The sequence below is a fragment of the Copidosoma floridanum genome, unplaced genomic scaffold (assembly GCF_036245765.1).
Source record: "Copidosoma floridanum isolate Cflo_tuat_1 unplaced genomic scaffold, Cflo_Japanese_pri ptg000013l, whole genome shotgun sequence".
Lineage (NCBI taxonomy): Eukaryota > Metazoa > Arthropoda > Insecta > Hymenoptera > Encyrtidae > Copidosoma > Copidosoma floridanum.
In genome coordinates, this window is record NW_028321890.1 from 24760490 (window position 1) to 24783381 (window position 22892).

The window sequence follows — 22892 nt, forward strand, 5'->3', positions numbered from 1 at the left end:
GTAGCTGCTGCACACGGAGCGAGAGAGAAAGGAAGAGAGAAAAAAAGGTACACCGATACACGCATGCGGATGCTTTCGGTGGCGTGTACACATACACGGGGGAGGAGGAAGTACAGGACACGCGGAAGAAGGAAAGGGGGGTGGGGGCTGGTGTTGCAAAAAGGGTGCCGGTGGCGCGCATTTGGGATTCGGTCGTGTGAATATACAGGACTGTCTGGCATCGATCGGCTTGGCTCGTGCACCGGCAGGAGTAAAGCGAGGCAACAGACCTCGAGCCTGTGCACGGCGGGGGAGGAGCGAGCGGGGGGAAAGGGGTTTCGCGAGTTGAGGAGAGCCCACCCTCCACCGGCGCGTAGTATCGACGACCTCCAGGCGGCTCTTTTTCTCTCTGCGGATGCTGTCTTTTTTTTTTTTTTTTTTACTTCTCTCTCTTTTGTTCAACTTCCGCGTCTCGTTCCAACCCCTCTTTACTCCAGATAGCGTACCTAATAACGTGTCTCTCTTCTCTGCGGGCAATTTTACTTTCTCTTTGTGAATAGGCGCGCGATTGCGCATCGCTTATTGTTTCAATGTTGAATTTGTTGGTTTGAGTTGAGCGCGTCGAGGTGTTGCTGCCGACTCTTTCGCAATAATTAGAGCCAACCTTGACGAAAAAAAAAAAAAAAAAAAAAAAAAAAAAAAAAAAAAAAAAAAAAAAAAAACAATTAGGTATCCTCAGGAGTTAACTGTGCTGTGAATATTTTACCTACTCTTTAAGGTGGTAATGCCTCACTGTGAAATCATTTTTGATTAACTCGTTTTTTTTTTTTTACATTATCCCATTGGACGAAAGAATTTAAAAAACTTTTCACTCAGACATTTTATTATTTTAAAATATTGTTTAAAAAAAAGCTACACACTATTGATTCGTGATCAGCTTTATATGTTATATAAATACCAAACAACAAAGTCACACGCGTTTGCATTACCCTCGAGCACCTCTCACGGGTGTTTTATTTATTTATTTATTTTTTTTGTCTTCCACACCCATTCATTCCACCCTTGCTCCTCCGCCCCAACCTTGAACCCTCATCCCCTCGTAACACACTTCAGTATCAAAATAAGCTCATCATCCTTCGCCAAAACAACTAGCAGCACAACAATTCGCAAGGCTAGTGTGTGCAATTACACAAACGCGTCCTAATTAAACCAAGGCCATTCACAGTTTGAATTAATACGGAAAACTCGTCAAAACTCGCTACACCCACCCCACCCTCTCTTCCGCGCCGCAGCACAATACGCCGTCCTGCCGCGACACACTGCAGCCGCTGACGCCCTTTGCTTTTCCCCTCGTCTGACTCCGAGCAGCTCGTCCTTTCCCCGCTCCACGCTTTCGCGGAGCGCCAACAGCGGGGAAGCTACGGCTTTCCGCAAACTGCCTCTCCCTCCCTCTTTCTGCCAACAGCAACTCTTGGATGCCAGAAGGGGCATTTTTTAAGGAAAATCGCATCCCTTTTTCCTCTCCTTGGCTTTTTACCTCTTACACACACCCTTACGTGAGTATACATCTACATTTTCTTTTTTTTTTTTTCCTTCCTTTTCCTCATTTCCCGTATACGTTTTCCAACCACCAACACCATTACCATCCCCGTACACGTATTATATCCCTGTCCCAGCTCCCGAGGGTGGACTTTATTTTTTCCCGTCCGCCGCCTTATCCCGGTGCTCTCGGGATCTTTACGACCCCCCCCCCCCGACCAAGCCTCTCCTCCTCTATTTTCTTCCACCCACCCCGGCTCCGTTCTTTATTCATTTCGTTCTTCCTCCTCCTCCTCGTCTGCGACTCTCCGAGAGCTTGCAAGCTCGCCTCGGGCGCTCGTAAGAGCCAGCCGGCTGTAATTTCGTTTCGCAACCCTGCTCTCCCTCCCTCCCGTCGTTGTTATATCATGCGCTTATAAGCACACCCGTACATAGGTATATACGCGCGTGCTTTGGTTTTTCCTTTGTCGAGGCCATCAGAAGCCGTGGGAGCCAAAGTCGCGGTTGGTTTGATACACCGAGGGAGCGCCGCTAAGGTCAAGGGTAGTGTCGGGGCTCTATCTTATGGTTACTTTTGTCGCAGACGAGGAGGGTGGCCCGAGGAATACAACGTATAGGTATAAGTAATGCGTTTGGGAAATTGTTTGTAGTGGCGAGTACAGTGAAAAAGAAATGCTCGCAGGGGGAATTCAGCTGGTATACTCGTTCGTGGGGTGGTTCTGGTACAATTGCGTTGGTCATCGGAATTCCCAGATTTATTTGCCAGGATTTGACAATACGACTTTCTTTTTTTTTTTTTTTTTTTTTTTTTTTTTTTTTTTTTTTGTATTATTTATAAAGCCTTTTTTAATCGAAAGTTGATTGGCTTCGAGTTGGTCTGCCGAAATTGGGATAATAATATTATTATCAGCTGATAATGATGAAACACGAGAAGATTAAAAAATATTTAAAAAAGTGATTGGTTTCCTCTTCCAAAATGTATAAGTATAAGACAAAATACAGCTTTTATTCGCAGAAAATGGCACCTAACTATTTCCACCAAGATATGTTAAAATGACTAATAAATAAATCTCAATCTAAACAACAACCTCGCATCTTTTCACACACGTAACGTAAAGGCATACCATTAAAATTCAGATAATATTCCCACGCAAGATAACACCGTAAATTCCGAGCGTCGCCTATACGCCGAGCATTTCGTACGAGACACAAAGCCGAAAAAAAAAAAAAAAAAAAAAAAAAAGAGACGGCAGCGCGCAACAATCAGCCATACGCTCGCTACTCCCCGTGAATTTCCCTATACACTCCCTCCTTCTCGCCTCCGGCGATTCCACACGCATAATATACACAACCGCGCACGCCACCGCTCATCACCAATCTTTTCCGGCACTGTTCATCTTCCTCGCTCCCGGTATACCAACAACAATCATAACACGCGGCCCCTCCTCGCCCCCGCGTCTAGTCCGCGTGGGCTCATGCATTATTCACCCCCTCCCCCACCAACGCAATCCGCAGAGAGAGAGAAAGGTAGATTCCACGCGTTAATAGGGGATGTTAGGCAAATGAGCCGGGCCTAGTCGCACCCCCGCTATATGCGTGTATAAGGACCAAAGTGCAGGGGCGGAGGCAACTCGCGCAACAGGGCTCGCCGGACAAAAGCTAACGCCCCGCGACTTGTGTACGCTCGGTTTTTCACGTCAGGTGTGAAAAAAAAATGCTCACCAAACGCTCCAAGAGGAACAATTTTTCGTAGATAATTTCCCAGGCACAATACAGTCGGTGTACAGAAGAGAGGGACAGCATAATATAGTAATTAGTACAGAGTTGCCATAGAGAGGCTACAAGAGGGGGAAGGGGCTTTTGGGGTCCTTCGGCGATTTTCACGGTCCTCGAGCCCATATAGTGCGCTCGGGTTCACGTTCACGCAGATATACGCCTCGGTGGCTTCTGCTGGGTATGTATATAATACACGTGTGGGCTATGGATCCACCTATACGTAAATATATATATGTACCTAACGCACGATTCGCTGGATATACGTCTACGGTGTATAAGCTATCCCAGGGTATATGCGCGTGTGTAGTGCGTATGGCGGGGCCACAGGGGACAGGATCGATGTCTCTTGGCGCCTCAGCTTCCCTCTGCACCCGAATATACCCGATATAACTGACTACCTATCGTCTTTGCCGGGGAAACGAGAGATGGGCGCGTACACGTATACACGAGAGTCCCTCTGCCCCCATAGGAGGAAGCGAGCCGTGAGGGGCAGATGAGGGTCTGTATGTACGTATATACCTACGCCACCGACGCCCGTTGGAGTTTTCCCATGGCAAACCGTGCACCAACCCTCCCCCTTCTCTTTTGTCACTTTTCGCTATTCCACACCTATGGGGTATGCCCATAGAGCCCCCCTCTCTCCTCTCGTATTGTACTCTGTATGGGGGTGTCGGGCGACCTCGCACTTTTCACTATTTTTTTTTTTTTTTCTTATCTTATTACACTTTGCATCACCCTCGTATTTCCCTCTCTCTCTCCTTTAGTTCCGCAGTGCTAAGCGTACGGCGGTGGCTCTTTTCCTTTGTTTGGCTCACTATGACGCTCCGGGCGGAGCTCTGATTGATTCGATCAAAGTAGTTATACGGACGCGATAAGGGGAGTTATTGAAATTTCGACGGTGACGATGGTGGTGTTCAATGCACCCACAGTGGATTATTAAATGAATTTTTTTTTTTTCTCAATTTAAATTTTCAAGTAAACCACGTAGATAATTAAATAAAACTGATATTGTATATATGTATACGTGTTACGCGGAACGAGCGGATGATGATTTAATTTGATACGTCCGAGTAACGCGATGACGACAATCCGAGCGTTTAAATCAGTCGACGCGAAGTGTACGTATCATATTATGATATACACCTGCTCCCGAACGCACGGTTGAACACAACACGGAGGGTCCCGGATCCACCCTCCCTCCGTAATCAGATCACATCATTATTATCTCTGCCTCTCTACCCCCGCAGCTCACTTAATTTTGCTCGACAAAAGAAACAATTGTTCGTTTTAAAGTGTTGATGGGAGAATTAAAAACCACTATAGTCCCTTGATCCTTTACCTTATCGATTGTTATTTTCGAAAATGTTTATGTTGGTCGACATGGATATGTTTAAAAAAAATTGTTTTTTTTTCATCATTGTTTAAAGCTAAGCTCATTGCGTACCGATCGAGATTGTTAGACCAATTGGAACTTGTGTTTTCGATAAGTAAGCTATGATGTAAGCCAATTGGGTATCTGCAGCATCGATATAGGTATATTTAACGTGAAATTCACACTACCCTTACTTTGTATCATATTATACTCGGATATCATATTCGGATCGGCAACGCACATTTCCTGTAAACGATCTCAATTGAGGGGAACAAAGGAGTCCCGTCGTTGGCTTCATCGGCGATCGTTCGATTCCCATTGCCACGCGAAGCTTATTTATATTTTCCCGGGAGGAACTTTTGTTTTTGCGAGTCAACGGAACAAAGTGACTTGGTCGGGAGCCTCGACCGCGCGGGGTAATTGAAAAGCGCTCTGTATAATGTAGCCAAGAGGGAAGGGGCACTGGTTTTTCTTCCAAGTCTTGATGCGCGGTTGGATGACAATGCCACGAGGGAGGATCGTTTGAAGATTTGGGGCTTTCTTGGTTAATGCCATTACATTACAAGGATCGTATACTTTCCATTAAAATCCATTTGGTTATAATATGGTGGGTACCTAATCATCTTCAGTATTCGATGGGTGTGGGAAATATGTAGAAGAAAAGGAAAATCGATTCACATACAAGTGGTGCTAATAAAAGAAAAATGAATGGCATTTTTTTGTTCATCAAAGGGGGGAAATGTTTCAATTGATGCTTACAAGTAGTGCGAATGGCGCACGACGATGCTCTTAGATCGATGTACGCAAATGAACACTTGAGACTCAGATTAATAAAACAATGGCGCCAAGAAAAAAAAAAAAAAAGTGTATTATACCAGATGGAGAGACAGAAGGAGGGGGGGAATAAAGTCAAATGTTCTGCTCGTTTCGCACCGCGAGCGCGGAAATATTAGTTTCTCCGGGTGGGCCGAGAAAATTATGATCAACCGTCATCAGCGACGCCGAGAGACGAGCCAGCGGCATGAGGGACACGGCGGCAAAGAAGAGGAGTCATTTCGAATTCCGGAAGAGGAAAATCCACGTCACGTTTTTTCCTCCCCCCGCTCGGGTTGAGCGCTCGCTTCGGGAAAGTTAGACGGCCTCTCCTTCGCCGACAACGATGGGGAAAAAGAAGAAGCAGACGAGGGGCAGAAAGGAGAGTGGGGGAGGCGTCGTCGGTGTCCCCCGGGACGTCCTCCTCCTTTTCCTCCGTAGACCCGGAGGCGTAGCCCCGACCTCGAGTTTTCAGGGCCGGGCTCTTCCCTCCATTCCGTTGGAGGAGACTGGGAAAAGCGCCGGCTTTGTCGAGGAAAAACGACGTTATACAGAGGATAAGCATGGCGCGAACCGAGGAAAATTGACAGCCACCGCATGGGCCTTGAAATAACGAATAGATCCACTCGAGAGGATTGACTGGGAGAGAGCTGGTATCTTGTGACTACGACGAGCTTCTCTGCGCGCAATATCACTGATTTTAAATAATTCCTATCGAAGAAATTGGCAGGGACTGACCACGAACGAAAATTCAAACTCTTTAGCTTACTTACATATAGTTTTAAGCAGCTCAAAAGCTTGAAAAAAACCGTTTGTTTTCAAACAACCCGGTGTACCAACTAATCGAACCAATTATCGAGCAGGTCGGGCAGCACCTTTGTGTATAGATGTATACGGCACTAAAAGTCAGGTGTCCCTTCAAAAATGGTGGGAAAGAGAGAGAGAGAGAGAGAGAGAGCCTCCGCTCCCCTAGTTAGCCGGTGCATGCAGGTCAGCCGTTGAAAATTGAGTCAAAACGAAGGAGGGCAGATAAGTCGGTAAAAAAGCAAGCAAGTGCTTCCGCCCTCAAAATTTCTTGTCCCCCCCCCCCCCCGGTCATAGGCTTAATGCTTGAAAATTTCAAAGGCCCTGGGCGTACGGCGTAACCACTAGCATACATATAAGGCGGACGCCTCCCTCCGTGTGTATTGTACGATGTACGGGAGGTTGGGTTGAAATGCCGTGCACCACCACCACCACCACCACGCCTAAGCCGGGGAAATGATAACGACCACCCCCGCCGCAGTGCCGGCGACTACTGCTTTGGGGTGGCGTGCACGTCGCACTGCGCTACTATACGCCACTGTCTCTCACTCCGCGGCGAAGGTTCGACGACCCCGCGGTGGTGTACTATACGCCCTTCGCTCCCTCTCTGCTGCAGCGATCCCTCCTCGGTCGGCGGCCTCCCCGAGAACGGTGGCGGCAGCAGCGGGAGCTCCGATTCGCGGGAGGTCGATCCTCACCGCAGCCCCGGTGCCACTGGCTGTGCACAGAGAGAGAGAGAGAGAGTACCGCCGATACCGGCTGGCGGTGGTGGTCCTATCGGGGGGGTGGCTGCCGGTGGAGTCTAGCCAGGGTCGGGGTCGTTGAACGTCGATAAAGATTTTGACTCGACAATGCCGCAGGAAGTACCGGCAGCGCCACTACCCCTCCTCCTCTTTCCCTCTTGATGCTGCGGCAAAGCCTCTCCGCCCTTCTCGCGAGCCGAAGCTCTATACTGACGCGCTTTTCCGCGCTTCGATTTTTCGGCATCCGCGCCTCCGTGTGCTCGTTTGTCTTTGGACCCTGTACTGATTTTTTATTTTTACAGGGAGGAGGGAAGCTGGTTTCCGCATCGGTTGCCTGCACTCCGGCGCATGGGCTAATTTTTGCGTCACTTGGGTGCACTATCACGTGTATTTATACGTGGTACGCGTTCGGAGAATTTGGTCGCGTGGCTGAAATCGTTTTTCTGGAGGGTGGAGGAAAAAAATAATAAACGCGGGGCACAACACTCCCTTACAATTGGATGACAGATCTCGTGGGGCATTTGTTCTCGAGGTGATTAAAATTCGAGTTTTTTATTTTTTTTTATTTTATCCTCGGACGATTTGTTTATAGGGGAGAGAGTCGAGTAAAAGAGTACTACGATCACTACGTGTTATTTGTCCAACACCTGTATGAAATGTTTTCAAGAGGACCATAAAAGCAGTAAATACAAAATTTTTAATGTATGATGTAAACGAGTCCCAATTGAACCGTCAAGGGATTGGAAAAAAAAAAAAAATTAGGCGACATTAAACGATTGCTTTGCTACGTTAGGACGACTCTGTAAATAACAAAACTTTTACGTATTGTCTTTTCAGATCTACTTAAAACTTTTGCATTAAACACTTTAGTTGTAGAACTTTTTCTGTATATATACATACCATAGCTTGGCAAAACGTTAATTTCTCTTCCCTAACTGCATGAAAAACCTTCTTTTTGTTTCCCCTCACCAATTTTGTACTTTTACACCTTGGCTCGAGAGAATAATTTATTTGGTTGAATTATTAAACAAAAAATGCGTATCTGTACGGGGTCTCATGGTGGTTACGCACGCACGGCCGTCGGCGTGACGCAATTCGCTGACGCGCGGGATAATTTTACAGGTAAATACAAGTATATATATATCCAATGCCATTAAAATTAATCCCGTGCAACACTTGACGTTTTCGAATGAATATTCAAGATCTCCGATACACGCGTATAAGTACATGTAAACACGGGTAGACGTATTATATCGAAGTCAATTAATGCAACAGAGTTACCATACACTACAATGGGACATACCGCGTGTAAACCGTGTATTTCCGTTTTCACACTCGGTTCATGCATATTCAGAGGTAAAAATGATGTTCGATTCAAGCCGAACGAATAAAGTGTTTCGTCAAACAATGTTTTAAAGCTAATGTTGCATCTACTTTTATAAATCGTCGCTTGCAAATATTTTCAAATTTCATTTCTCACAATGAGATGCTTCGATTAATTTTATGCTTTTTTGTACTCTCATTTCAAAGCGCTTCAAATAATACGGGTCATTTGCCAACAACAAGCAGTTTTTGGTGATAATAAAACTAAAGTGTGCACGCATCAACGACTAAAATAAAAGTCATGACTGCGGAATCGTCAAAAGTGTTGAATTCAATAAATAATTTACCTAGAAGTAAAAAAAAAAAAAAAGTCGAGATAGAGCCAAACCAATAACATATACTTTCGAAAAAACATTAGCAACGAGGACCACCGAGCGCGTAGCGCGCCCGCATCATCGCGCCAATTAATCTCCGAAGCACGAAACGCATCCCCGGCCGAGATTCCAAGATACCTCCGACGCACGAAAATCTCAACAGTCGCTCATCGTCATAAACGCACCGCGCATCGGGCAATTAACCGTCCCTTCCATCCGTTGGAATGTTAATGAAGACCAAAACTCCCCCTCCCCACCCGCACGCCGTCACGGACTGCAGTTTCTCTCCTTTGACGCGCTTGAAAAGCATTATGTATATATATATTTGCTCGCGAATCGCGCGATTCGTCATTATACTTCCCCTCCACTTTCGAAGCTGTAACGGCTTCGCCGTACTTATACATACTTGTAATAGTCCATGCAAGGAAAAAAAAAAAAGAAAAACAAGCTGTAAATGCTCGGCTGCGGGCTGAGCGTCTGGGGGCATTAATGCCATTCACCGGTGGCTTTATAGCGTCCCGGTATCTGTATGTATGCGTACACCCGACAAGCTGCTACTGGGTGTTACGTAGGTGTCTACTTACTTCTCGTGATCGCGTGTGTACGCGGAACGTAATTGCATTTAAGACCGAAGGGCTTCTACGGGTGATTTGTACCGCGAGGCTCTCGTCGAGAGATGTGCATTTCCAACCTTTCGTTCAAATGATCGTGCCCAGTACATCGGAATTCAGCGCCCGTTGATCTAACTAACGCCAATGTGGTACATGATTTTTTTCCCGATGCAGCGTTGGGTCGACAAATCATGTGTCGCAGTGTGGAGGAGCGAGCCAATATTGGAGCAAGAGCAGAGGCCGCTCTGGGCATCCACCGATCGCCTGCACACACGCCTTCCCTGTGGCACACGCGCGTCGCATGGCTGTACCGAGTACCCATACACAGAGGGTTTACATTGCGAGTTGTTGCGTATGTTTGCTCGAAGACGACAACGACAATATTCCGTCCCGCTCGGTAGAGTTTGGATGGAAAATACGGCTTGTATGAGTATACACTGTATATTATACAACACAGCTACGTCCACTGTAGTTACTACATGTCTTTGATGTACCTGAATAGACTAACACGAGTCAAATGTTTGTCCGCTCTCTTTGTGCGTATGCATAATATGCGCACTTGGAAGTAATTACAAGCTCGTGTGTATGTGGTCTATACACTCTCTGGGCGATTTCCCAAGTCTTGGACAATGTGATTTGGATTTGATTTGTACCTGCTGCTAATAGCGGGTATAAGTGTCCGGGAGCGCAACGAGATGCTAATTATTGACTGATACATCAACAATCTATATCGAAAGCAAATGACTTCAGTGAAAGCTACGGCTCCTTTTTTTCTTCTGAAGTCGTAGAAGATTGAACGTGACGAGTGTGATTGATTGAATGTACAGTTGATAAGACATTTTTGAATTACTGACCAGAGAGAAAGAGATGGTTATTATCATACCATCAGATTGTACTCATTCACTAAAACCACTAATGTGGTTTACGTTTGACAACAGCGTGTTTATAATTATTTTATAAATATTGATACGCATGACTTTTGAATCTGATCCATAATTGTGATTTTTCGGTTCTGTAGATAACTCAGTTAGTTATCGTGACAAATAGTTTTAAACATTTGCAGAATAAAAATAAAATTAACAAGTTAACAAAAAATTTGGATGAAAAATCACATTCTTCATCCAAATGCATAGTTTTCGACTTACCTTGCTAAAATAACCGACAATATGGCAACCTTCCGAATCGTTGATTGTCATAACATAGAAAAGAAATGGCTCCACATCATAGTACAATGTTTTGTGGTCCAGAAAAAATTTGGCTAAAAGGCAAAGATTTTGGCAGTACTGTTTGTATCTTCGACCATCCACTTCCCAGACACCAATTTTTTCTTTCCTAATGTTTAAATATCATTGCAAATTGTTATTTTACAACAGAGATTGTAAAAATTCGATCAAGATTGTTATTATTCATACCTGTACACTTCGTGACCAGGTGGATGCCTCCAGACACATTTTTCTCGATGCCGCCTCAAAACTTGTCTACTTTTGGCATACCTCAGACAATATTCACATAAATAAAGCTTTGGTGCACTACTGTATTCCTCAGGATACGGACTTTGGTACCAGACTGCCATTTTATATTTTCCCATTTCTACTATTTGCGTACTCAGACCATTGTTCCTTCGTTCTAACTCTTTCATGTCTTCTAGTTCAAATTCTTTCAAGTCTTTTTCCTATTAATAAACAATATTCATTAATTCATCATGCACACAGCACTAGCACTATTACTTGAGAGGGTAATTTATCTTACTATTTTTTCACTAGCGGCAGCTTGAGCCTCTAAAAACAATTTGAGATCGTAATCCGTCGTCAAACTACCAAGATTGGGCTGCCGAGTTTTGTCAATCCCCTGAATTTCGTTCTTATTATCAGACTCATTGCCGTCCGTGATAGGATCTTTGAACTTGCCTCGCATTTCTTTTATTCTTGTTTGATAACTTCGTTGCTCGTTCGTTTGGTGCCCAATGCCTTTTGGCGATTTCTTTCCCATGCCAATTATCATTCGTTTCCTCTCGTCATCTCGCCTTTTTCTTTCTTTATAAAACTCTCTGCAATGTGCAATAAAATTAAATTAACTGATACACATTAATTGAACAAACAGTACACTCTACACGTCTAAAGGGAGAAAGTAATAAAGTCCCAGATCGCATGTTATCTAAGCATTTTTTACTCTCGTCCTTGGTGAGTATGTGTTTTTTCATGTCTCAGCAGACGGGAATGTTCACCTCCCGACTGCTGGCACAAACAAAAAAATCTAACAAAGTAACTTACATGCACTCCTGGGGGGTACTATTATGATACAGGGGACAGCCTTCCAACGTAAAATGGGAATCGTATCTTCCAGAAAGATGTCCACGAGAGTCACATGCTGATGCCAGTGGACATTCCTTGTCTTTCCCTGAATGCGTTCTACTGCTGGAACTTTGGCCTTTGGTGGGAATATCACCACTAACAGATCTAGTCATTGCCAATTCCAATTGACGGGATGTCAAACCAAGTGCAGATCGTTTATTTGGCGATTTTGTAATATTCACTTTAGTATCAACTAAAAGTAAGCCTAGTGTTAATCAATTGTTTTGTTTTATACATACATAACTAAAACAAAAATTTAATCAACTATAGTTGTTACCAGTATCCGAATCAGTATCACTTGCAATAATGGCCTTTGTCAGTGGCTGCGTTTTATTTCCTTTTTTTGGTTGACCTTTTCTCTTCCCCCTTATTACTGAAGTACTTTTTTCAACATGGTTTTCCACATCTTTGTCAGTATCTACATCCTCACTATCTTCTTCAATTTGTATTGTATCTAATAACAAACGGAATGACGAATCTTATGAGTGTTATTCAGTGTTTGACTTTAAACAGCGGTCAAAAAGAAATAATTGCTTTAAATTAATATTTTGATGGAATGAGAATGACTTATTTTATACTTAAATAAAACAAAATTGATTTTAATGTATTTACTTGGTCGTTTGATTTTTTGCGGTTTCACTGTAGCCACTGAAGTTGCAGCCCTTTTTGTTGCATTTCTTACAGGAGCAGGTCTGGGAGGTGGTCCTTTCTTTTTCGACTGTAGTTGAGGATTCCCTTCACTATCCGAAGAATCTGATTCAGAACTACTGTCTGATGTGGCCGTAGATCCTGATGCAGATGCAGAACTTTTGGAACTTGCCGAACTTTCAGATTTGGCTATTTGTTTCGTTATTAAACCTAAATTGACAAATATATTATTCGTTATTTAGATGTAAACAGCAGACTGCATGATGAAAAAAACTACTATAGAATCGACTTACTAGGTCTATTACTAATCAAAGATCGTTTTTGTTCATTAGGCTTGACTTTAACTTGCTGTGGCTGAGTTTTAGAAGCATTTACAGAATTACTTGTTGGTTTCACGTTTGTCGTTTTAACAGGTGTATTGCTATCACTTTCACTACTATTTTCAGGACTAAATATACTTTTCTTCTTAAATTTCTTTAGGGCTAGTTCGGATGAAGATTTAGTGCTTTTATCTATCGTTTTCCCAGGTGTCGTGTTGGCTAAAATCAAAACAATTGACATTAAAGTTGGTGGACCCAACACTACAGAAATTTTCAAAACAATCACAGTACTGCAGACATTAAAAATGAACTGTATAAGCTAAAAACCACTTTGAAAAAACAAAAAATCCATCAAGAAAAGTCTTCTTGGCACCTACGATCTGACTCACCAGAAAACTTGTTCACTCTATTCACTGGCTTTACTGGTGAGGCATTTTTATGTTGCAGCACAACTGCAGGACTTGGCTTAGCACCAGTCTTTTGTTGTTTCACCACTGGAGCAACGGTGGCAGTAGCCTTGGGCCTAGCAGGTAGTTTTCTCTTGGTTGGTGATGGTTTTGCCTTACCAGGAGATCCCTCCGACTCAGAGGAATAGACAACAGACCTCGACTTTGTCGCGTTCTTTTCCTTGGTCTTGGTCTCCACTGGTGCTGTATTTGTTTCCGTTTTGCCCTTGACATGGCGAGATGCAGCCACTTGTGCTTTCTTTTTGACCCTGTCTGAGTCAGATGCTTTCTGACTGGCTGCAGAACTACTAGAGTTTTCAGAGTCTGAGGAACTGGATTCACTTCCCGAGCTCGACGAACTGCTGGACGACGAACCAGAGCTACTCGAGGTCGACGACTCTGAGCTCGTGTTCTGCTAGAATGAAATCAAAATGCAATGAAATAAATTGAACAACAATCGGCTTTTAATTGTTTTGTGGCGTAAGTTTTTAAAAAGCTAACCTATAAGAGCTTTGTGTACACTTACTTTTCGCTTGGGAGTCATGTTTACGGTGCTACCTTTGGTGACTACTGACACTCGGGGATGTCATGATAACGTAATCGCCTTCAAAAAATTTTATATTACACATTTATGTCAAAATAATTGACTAAACACTCACATCGTCTTATGCACAAACTATACCACATGAGCTTTAGGATCGTTGACAAATATGAAGCTCGCACTGTATATATGTCAAGCACACACAGCCAAATAATCAATGGTGCTGCCACCTTGGCTCGGCTGAAAAAGGTGCACTCCTACTTGGTCAAATCATGATAAAAAAGAAATGCAAAACTGAACATTTTATTTATCATGACTTATATAAATTATTATGAATTTTGTATATATATATACAAAACGAAAAAAAAAATGTAGATCAGCGCCATCTAGTGATATTTTTCTTCTCAACTTTTTTCAAAAAATCGGCTCTGAACCAAATTTTTTGCCTGCCAGACCATAGTCGATAAGGGTGTTTTGTAGGGCGCGCGTTATTTACTGCAGTCAACATAGTAGGGAACGCACTTACCTATTGTAGAAAACCGGCTATACCGTTTCCTTTGTACCGACTTCTGTCGTATTGGCGACCGCCGGTAAACAGAACCTGTATTACCGGTATATTACAACAGGTAAATGTGTTCCCTCACACTATTTGCATACTATGGTAAAAGGTCCAAAGTATTTTGTAATTTTGTTAATATGGTCGATTTTATATAAGCCAAGATAAGTAGAATATTTATGGTTTTGGAGATTCATTTTCGGATAAAACATAAACAGTAAACAGCACAAACAACGTCAATTTATTATTGTTTATCTATCAAATTAGTTGCGGCTGGTTTATAACTGACTAAATAGCTCTACTATAAGTATTAGTAATAATTATTTGGATCAGCGCCATCTAGCGGTATTTTTTTTTTCGCCAAAAGTGGCCTCTAAAATTCTGAAACCGAGCATTAGCGCTTAGAGCCATTTAACTAATTATAAACCAGCCGCAACTCATCTTGTAGCTATAAAATAAAAAAATAACAATACATGTGTTTTTGGCGGCAATTTAACAATCTATCTTTTACTCGAAAATTTATCTTCAAAAGTATAAATACATAGGACGTCGATTTTTTGATAGAAAATAGATTGTTAACTTGCCGCCAAAAACACATGTAATGTTATTTTTCTATTTTGTAGCTACAAAATAAGTTGCGGCTGGTTTATAATGGGCTAAATGGCTCTAAGCGCTAAAGCACCGACTCAGAATTTTAGAGGCCACTTTTGGCGAAAAAAAAATACCGCTAGATGGCGCTGATCCAAATAATTATTACTAATACTAATGGTAGAGCCATTTAGTCGATTACAAACCAGCCGCAACTAATTTGATAGATAGAAAATAAAAAATTGACGTTGTACGTGTAGTTTGCGGCAAGTTCACTATTTATCTTTTATCCGAATATTTACCATCAAAAGAAATTTGTATCATTAAAATATTTAATGCTCATTGTTGGCCAATATAAATTTATTAATTGCTTGTAGCAGCAAAGAAGAAATTAAAGTGGTAATAAAACCTTGGATAAGAATCGATGGAGTTTTGAATAGGCGTGTTTTGGATCGTATGCTTGGAGCAGTATTATGTTATTGTAGAGAGGCCAGGTTTATCTCTCAGTAGAGTACAAAATCGGTTCTCACCAGTATTGCAACCGTATGACACTAGAGAATTGATGGAGGTATGATGTTTCGAATATTTTATCATGTAAATATTTATCTGGAAATGCTCAAGAGGCAGGTGTATCCAGTCTAGGTACATATGACTAAGTAAGAAGGCCCCGAGCTTACTTGCATACAAGTTAAAAGTATTCAAATATGATTAAACTCATCATCTCTAATACTTAAAAACTTAATTATTACAGATTTTAGTCAAACTTGGTTGTGTTAAAATAATTGTACAAAAAGTCACAAAGGTTACATTATTTTCCAAACCGGGCAAAACTAATTTTAGTAAGTAAATTTTGTAAAACCATATGCCACGCTTAATATATTATGTTTCAAAACATTACAATTTTTTTCATCCAGGTGGTAATCCAATTGTATAGTTGCAAACAGTAATAACTACGTTATTGAGCCAGATACTCTCAGTGTGCATTGAAATTTGGGATGTTCCTAAGCAATAGGTCTTATAACTTCGATTTTCTTTCGTAGCTGTGATTATAATGTACACAACATTATGTCAATAAATGCAATGGAAAGATTATTTTATATTTTTATAAAAATACTTATCAAATAAAAATGTTAAAAAACTCTGACATTGTATGGCTCTACTTGTTTTTTACCTATTTCAATTAACAAAAATCAACACTAAACGTTACACTTAGTAAATACTTAAAAGGATTATAGAATTTTAACATTTTGATAAAAACTTTTCCTGCAAAATCTACCTCTATAAGCATAAACATATAGGAGGGCGATTATCGGGTAAAAGATAAATTGTAAACTTGCCGCAAACAGCACAAACAACGTCAATTTTTTATTGTCTATCTATCAAATTAGTTGCGGCTGGTTTATCATTGACTAAATGGCTCTACTATAAGTATTAGTAATAATTATTTGGATCAGCGCCATCTAGCGTTGGAGATTTTTGAACTAAAAAGTGGCCCTAAACTTTTGACCCACAGCATTAGCGCTTAGAGCCATTTAACCAACTATAAACCAGCCGCAACCTATCTCGTAGCTACAAAATAAAAAAATAACAGTACATGTGTTTTTGGCGGCAAGTTAATAATCTATTTTTTACTCGAAAATTTATCTTCAAAAGTATAAATACATAGGACGTCGATTTTTTGGTAGAAAATAGATTGTTAACTTGCCGCCAAAAACACATGTATTGTTATTTTACTATTTTATAGCTACAAAATAAGTTGCGGCTGGTTTATAATGGGCTAAATGGCTCTAAGCGCTAATGCTCGGTTTCAGAATTTTAGAGGCCACTTTTGGCGAAAAAAAAATACCGCTAGATGGCGCTGATCCAAATAATTATTACCAATAATTATAGTAGAGCCATTTAGTTAATTACAAACCAGCCGCAACTGATCGCATAGATATAAAATATAAAACAAACGTTGTTTGTGCTATTTGCGGCAAGCTTACAACTAATTTTTTACTTGAAAATCGACCTATTAAAGTATAAATATTCAACTCATCTCATATGGCTTATAAAATCAACCATTTTTACAAAATCACTACACTTTAGACCTTTTACCATTAACTCATTGAAGCACAGCCCTGTAACTTTATAGTTCAAATAAACAGTAAACTTATATAACATGTCCATAGCAAAATTTGTGTTACAGAAATCTTGAATAACGATCAAACAAATACGCAAATTAATTAGTCTAGAAGAGACAACTAAAAAAATAGGCCTAACTATGAAAGAAGCACAGTCACACTATCATAAGATTTTATCCATAAGATTGGAGCATTGGATCTCACTAAATAAAAAATACATTTATTACAGAGAAGTAAATTGTAAGTATTATAAATAAACAAAGAATCCAACCTTATCTGATTAAGTAAGATCTAATGCTCCATTCTTAGGAGACTCTTCGTGTGACTGTGCTCCTTCCATACTTAGGCCTTTTTTTTCAGTTGTCTCTTTTAGACTCTAAAATCCAATCTTAGGAGACTCATAGTGTGACTGTGCTTCTTTCATAGTTAGGCCTATTTTTTTAGTTGTCTCTTCTAGACTAATTAATTTGCGTATTTGTTTGATCGTTGTTCAAGATTTCTGTAACACAAATTTTGCTATGGACATGTAATATAAGTTTACTGTTTATTGGAACTATTAAGTTAAAGGGCTGTGCTTCAATGAGTTAATGGTAAAAGGTCTAAAGTGTTGTGATTTTGTAAAAATGGTTGATTTTATAAGCCATATGAGATGAGTTGAATATTTATACTTTAATAGGTCGATTTTCAAGTAAAAAATTAGTTGTAAACTTGCCGCAAATAGCACAGACAACGTTTGTTTTATATTTTGTGTCTATGCGATCAGTTGCGGCTGGTTTGTAATTGACTAAATGGCTCTACTATAAGTATTAGTAATAATTATTTGGATCAGCGCCATCTAGCGGTTGTGATTTTTTTGGCCAAAAATTGCTTCTGAAATTCTGAAGGAGAGCTTTAGGCAGTTTAGCCCTATAGAGCCACTTAATCAGTTATAAACCAGCCGCAACTTATCTTGTAGCTATAAAATAAAAAAATAACAATACATGTGTTTTTGGCGGCAAGTTAACAATCTATTTTCTACCGAAAAATCGACGTCCTATGTATTTATACTTTTGAAGATAAATTTTCGAGTAAAAAATAGATTATTAACTTGCCGCCAAAAACACATGTACTGTTATTTTTTTATTTTGTAGCTACGAGATAGGTTGCGGCTGGTTTATAGTTGGTTAAATGGCTTTAAGCGCTAATGCTGTGGGTCAAAAGTTTAGGGCCACTTTTTAGTTCAAAAATCTCCAACGCTAGATGGCGCTGATCCAAATAATTATTACTAATACTTATAGTAGAGCCATTTAGTCAATGATAAACCAGCCGCAACTAATTTGATAGATAGACAATAAAAAATTGACGTTGTTTGTGCTGTTTGCGTCAAGTTTACTGTTTATGTTTTATCCAAAAATCCAGACTATTCATATACACTACCTAGGATAAAAATAATTTAATTGCTGAAAGTGTGTGCACGATCTTACTCTGATAAGTTTTAATATTATAACTAATAAATATAATAATTACTACAATTTTTTAAGTTAGCAGTCTCATTGTAGGGTGATGGAAATTGTTTTATGCATACGTTTTTGGATGATAAATAAACAAGAGTAGTAGTTTTATATTAATTTCTTTAATCATTCAATGTTGCTTGTCACAGCCAATTTTGATTGTGTTCTTTTAACACTTGCATATTTTGCACATAGCAACATACTATCAAAGATCCTTATTCATCGTGTGTATCTATAGTATGTACTGTATACACAGTTTTTTCATTTTGTATATATAAAACAGGTAACTGTATACCACCACTGGTATGAAATAAATAATAAATTTTACAATGATTAACAATGTTAAAACAGTATGACATTAACTTTTAATATATGGTAAAATCACATTTGTCCTGCAGTAGTTCAGTTGTAACCATTAGGATTTTTTTGCTGCCAGTTCCATGTGTCTGCACCTACAATTATATTTAAATAATTGATATTTTTTAATAATACCATTAGTAATGAATTGATAAAAGAGTCTGTATTAAGCTAATTTGTATAAGCTTACACATGTCATCAATATTCTTGACTGCAACCCAATCCAGCAATTTTTTTGCTAAGCTTGCATCAGAGTAACTAGAAGCAATATCACCCGATCTTCTGTCAACAATTTTATATGGAATTTTTTTGCCCGAAGCCTTTTCAAAAGCATTTATTACTTCAAGCACTGAATAACCGTTTCCACTTCCAAGATTAATTGCTTGAAAACCAAGAGGATTTTTCGTTTTCTGATAAATGAGTGCTTTTACATGGCCTGATGCTAGATCTAAAATGTGGATGTAGTCTCTAACTCCTGAAAACAAAAGTAAAACAATATTTTTTTTTATTCAACTTGATCACTGTAGGTAAAATATATATATATATATATATATATATTACTCATACCAGTTCCATCAGGAGTTTCATAGTCTTTGCCATAAACGGATAGAAACTCTCTTTTTCCCACAGAAACTTGAGCGATGAATGGCATTAAATTGTTAGGAATTCCATTTGGATCCTCTCCAATTTGGCCTGATTGATGGGCTCCTACTGGATTGAAATATCGCAGAGATATAACTGACCATGCCTAGACAAGTATTGTAATTGTAAAATTAAGTCATCTCACTGATAATAAAAGTTAAAAATCAAGCAGACATCATTCATACCTTATCTGAACTGCACAAGTCCTTCAAAATTTCTTCTACCATAAATTTAGTTTTTCCGTAAGGATTAGTGCAATTGCCAGTTTCCATTTCTTCTGTTAAGGGCAATTTTTTGGGCACACCATAAACAGTAGCACTGCTTGAATAAATGATTCGTTTGAGATTATTTTCTCTCATAACTTCGAGCAAATTTAATGTCCCAGCAACATTGACTTTGTAGTATTCCAGTGGTATTGTGCATGATTCTCCAACAGCTTTCAAGGCAGCAAAATGAATGACGCAAAAGAATTTGTGCTACAAGTTTAAAAATGTATTGAAGTAATATTTAGATGCCATACTGACAAATATATAAAATCTATTTTAATTACCTTTTGAAAAATGTCATTCAGTGATTTTTTATTTGTTATATCACAGTCAATAAAGATGACTTGCTTGTTTGCCAATTTCTCAACTCGTAGTATACATTCTGGTTTTTCATGTCCTTTGCCTAAAATGTACATGGAAATATTTTTCATTGAATAGTTAAAAGTTGTATGATACCAATTGAAGCAAAACAATGTAATATATATTTAATCTATAATATATTATTGACTACTGAAATGAGCTATATACATATATTTTTTTTATTACCTCTGAAAGCATTACTCAGATTATCAATAACCACCACCTGAAAATCAGCATTAAGTAGTTCCAGAACAGTATGTGAACCAATATAACCAGCACCTCCTGTTACCAGAATATTTCTTGTCTCATCTGCCATTTCTATGACACTTTCAGTCGTAGCTTATCACTATTGAATAATTGATTAGGTGTTAAAAAATATTAGTTGCTATATATATTTACAAGTGTTAGTTACTACATTCAATACATAAGTTATGAATTTATCAACTGTTAAACTTTTTTTAAGGTAAAATAAGAAAGAAATAATCAAATATTAAGTTAACAAATACCAGCTTAGGTAGTTAGTGAGCGAGAGAAGTGATAAAATTATTATGAGCTCATAAATTACACAGAGCAACTCTTTACCAAAGAACGAGGAAATAGATAAGCAGAAAAAGTATGACAAACCTCGCACAGTGAGATCCACTGATATACTAACTCTTGTTCTTATCTAAAAACTTAACGAGGCACGCGGATGTGATGTCGACCACGGAACTATTTTCGTGTCAGGGCATAAAATTACACATTATCGTGAGTATACGTAGTTTGAAGTCGTTAGTCGTTAGCCAATTGAGAACCAGATACATTAACGATGATTCGTTGATAATGCTCATATAATACTCATAATGAAAATTGTTGTTTAAAAATAACCACGCATTGGTGCCTATATAAAGATTCAAGTTCGGTAAGACGCACTAGTGGTACGATTAGACATTGATGACGATGGAAAACAAGACAAATGCAGTTGTTGCTCTCGATTTTCGTGATTTTCCTGAAACTCACGGTTCTTGTCTGATAAGCCACTTTTTTGTACAATATTGTGTGACATCTGGTCCATTTTCAAGTTTTACATAAACATATATGTAGTTAAAAAATTGAAAGATATAACAATAAATCCGAGCGTTACATATATTATAATATTATTTATACATTAAAATACTTATGCTTCTGCTATGTAGTAATTTTCCATGTCGTCTGCTACTTTGCTATCGAATAACAAGTCAAGGTCGACCTTTACTATCGATTAGCAACTCTATTTTGATGCCATCATCGATCTATCGAGATAATTTGAAGTTTGAAGCCAGCCGTTATCCCGCAAATCCCAAGCCTGACAGGGCGCAAGATGTAAACAATGAGCGAAAGTGTGTAAATATAAATGCGAATGATAATTGCAAGGACATTTACGTGATGCTGAAGACGTAAGGATGGGCGAAAAAATAACGACAGTGCCGTACTGTAAGTGCTGAAGTTAGAATTGTTGAATGAGTACGCGGTAGGGTTATGTTCGTGTATCTTTATTTAATGTAATTTTTTTTCCGTTTTTTCCTAACGTTAGTATATTTTTATAGTTTTCTATGTTAAAGATTGAAGCAGCCTATCGATGCAGCTGCCAATATCGATGAAAAGAAAAAATTCGGCATGCTGGAGCTGAGTAGAATGTGTTTGTTTGCAGCAGGGGAGCTTCCCCCCTTTAAAAAAAGGGGTGCAGCGTCACCCCTTTCTCCATAAAAAAGGGTGACTGTTAAAAGGGTTGCCTCACTGCACAAGTATTGGCTGTGCCTTTTTTACTTCATAGGGAATGTATATACCTTTACTAACAGTATTTTTCAAAATACAATTAGCACATGTGAGTATTGTGTTGAAGTTTAGTTGAAATTTGACATAAAAATTTATTTTTAACTCTATTTTATAACAAAGTTTGTTAATAGGTACCATAGTCTAATAGAACATCCAAAAGGACAATTTTTTTACTGGCCTCCAGGCAAAATACAAGGGCCCACCCCTTTTACCAAGGGATTTAGATGAGAAGTAAGGGAACGGAGAACATTGGCTCAACGGAGATGGAGATTGTGGGTTTGCATCTCTGTCCCGCCACCCTGAGAGTAGCTCTTCGGCTAGAGAGCAGCCAATAGCAGCTTCATGCTCTATATAGGATTCTATGTCAGTTGGAGTCTTCGTCTACAGGGTAAAAACCAGGAGGGTGCTTTAGTTATACGGAGACCTCCATAGGCTTTGCTTCGGTGGCACACTTGTCAATTATTATTAGATTTTTGAAGGGTGTTCCTATATGAGCAGTAAATCATTGATATGATTATCTTATTTCTTAATTTTTTGTAAAAAATGTGCAGTATTAAATTTTTTTTGTGAAAATATAGTGAAGTACAGTGAATTAGACATCCTTATGATTTAAATTTTTAATTACTCTTATAAACTTATTCAATTATTACAAGTTCTATCAAGTATTAACAATTTATTTATGTACTTGATTACATAAACTACACTTTAAATGAATTTTCAAAGAGATTTTCATTGATTGAAATAAATATGTTTGTGCTCAACAAAATAATCAAATTCACGTATATTAGACACACCCCTTTTTTAAGGGGAGACTAGCAGAGATGGTTGACCCTTTATTCTCTTGTTACTTGAAAAGTTTTCATTTTTTGCATTTGAGATCATAGTAGATATCTTTCATGAATTATAGTTGAGGGTAACTTGAATGGTTTATCATAATCAAATACAAAAGCGTTTAATTTAATATTCGTCGGTGATTTCATTTAACTTCAAAACGAGAGTGGGGTGAAAGTAAAAAAGGGTAGACTGTATTACGCTTTTCTTCCCCTTTGGTATACACACAGCTACAAGTATCCAAT

At 39.4% G+C, this 22892-nt stretch overlaps 2 protein-coding genes and 1 long non-coding RNA gene across 5 annotated transcripts in view; 1 reads left to right on the forward strand and 2 right to left on the reverse strand.

Annotated features, from left to right (window-relative positions):
- The window catches only part of chm (lysine acetyltransferase chameau), a 32897-nt gene extending 19122 nt beyond the window's left edge, over positions 1 to 13775 (reverse strand). The window contains exons 1-9 of one of the 2 annotated variants that reach the window (XM_089590906.1): positions 13626 to 13775; positions 13043 to 13511; positions 12627 to 12872; positions 12298 to 12543; positions 11963 to 12139; positions 11605 to 11878; positions 11084 to 11381; positions 10747 to 11006; positions 10480 to 10666 (exon numbers count right to left, since the gene is read on the reverse strand). In XM_089590906.1, coding sequence (XP_089447032.1) covers positions 10480 to 10666; positions 10747 to 11006; positions 11084 to 11381; positions 11605 to 11878; positions 11963 to 12139; positions 12298 to 12543; positions 12627 to 12872; positions 13043 to 13511; positions 13626 to 13643 — 2175 coding nt within the window. In that variant the 5' untranslated portion in view covers positions 13644 to 13775. Of the gene's footprint in view, positions 1 to 10479; positions 10667 to 10746; positions 11007 to 11083; positions 11382 to 11604; positions 11879 to 11962; positions 12140 to 12297; positions 12544 to 12626; positions 12873 to 13042; positions 13515 to 13625 lie in introns of both variants that reach the window. The other variant, XM_089590905.1, reaches the window with a different exon arrangement.
- A 4737-nt stretch (positions 13776 to 18512) lies between these two features.
- On the reverse strand, positions 18513 to 21120 carry Gale (UDP-galactose 4'-epimerase). Of its 2 annotated transcripts, none has more exons than XM_014363663.2 (7): positions 20647 to 21120; positions 20209 to 20368; positions 19947 to 20065; positions 19582 to 19872; positions 19322 to 19502; positions 18945 to 19229; positions 18513 to 18849 (listed from the first exon to the last, which is right to left on the reverse strand). In XM_014363663.2, exons 2-7 carry the CDS (start codon positions 20336 to 20338, stop codon positions 18800 to 18802), a joined length of 1056 nt encoding a protein of 351 aa, XP_014219149.2. In that variant the 5' UTR covers positions 20339 to 20368; positions 20647 to 21120; the 3' UTR covers positions 18513 to 18799. The 2 variants fall into 2 exon arrangements, with proteins under 2 accessions (XP_014219149.2, XP_014219151.2); XM_014363665.2 differs by lacking the exon at positions 20647 to 21120 and adding an exon at positions 20529 to 20546.
- Positions 21121 to 21200: 80 nt separating this feature from the next.
- Positions 21201 to 22589, forward strand: LOC149374967 (uncharacterized). The gene is made up of 3 exons (XR_016292967.1): positions 21201 to 21511; positions 21588 to 21865; positions 21948 to 22589. It is a non-coding gene; the product is annotated as an uncharacterized LOC149374967 (long non-coding RNA).
- The last annotated feature ends 303 nt before the right edge of the window (positions 22590 to 22892 follow it).

Excerpts from the sequence above, each read along its gene's own strand:
- Gale (XM_014363663.2), bottom strand. The coding sequence starts at position 20,338 with ATGGCAGATGAGACAAGAAATATTCTGGTAACAGGAGGTGCTGGTTAT. Across the intron at positions 20,066-20,208 it reads TCTGAGTAATGCTTTCAGAG|GCAAAGGACATGAAAAACCA; the intron begins GTAATAAAAAAA and ends TGTACATTTTAG. Across the intron at positions 19,503-19,581 it reads ACTTGTGCAGTTCAGATAAG|GCATGGTCAGTTATATCTCT; the intron begins GTATGAATGATG and ends ATACTTGTCTAG.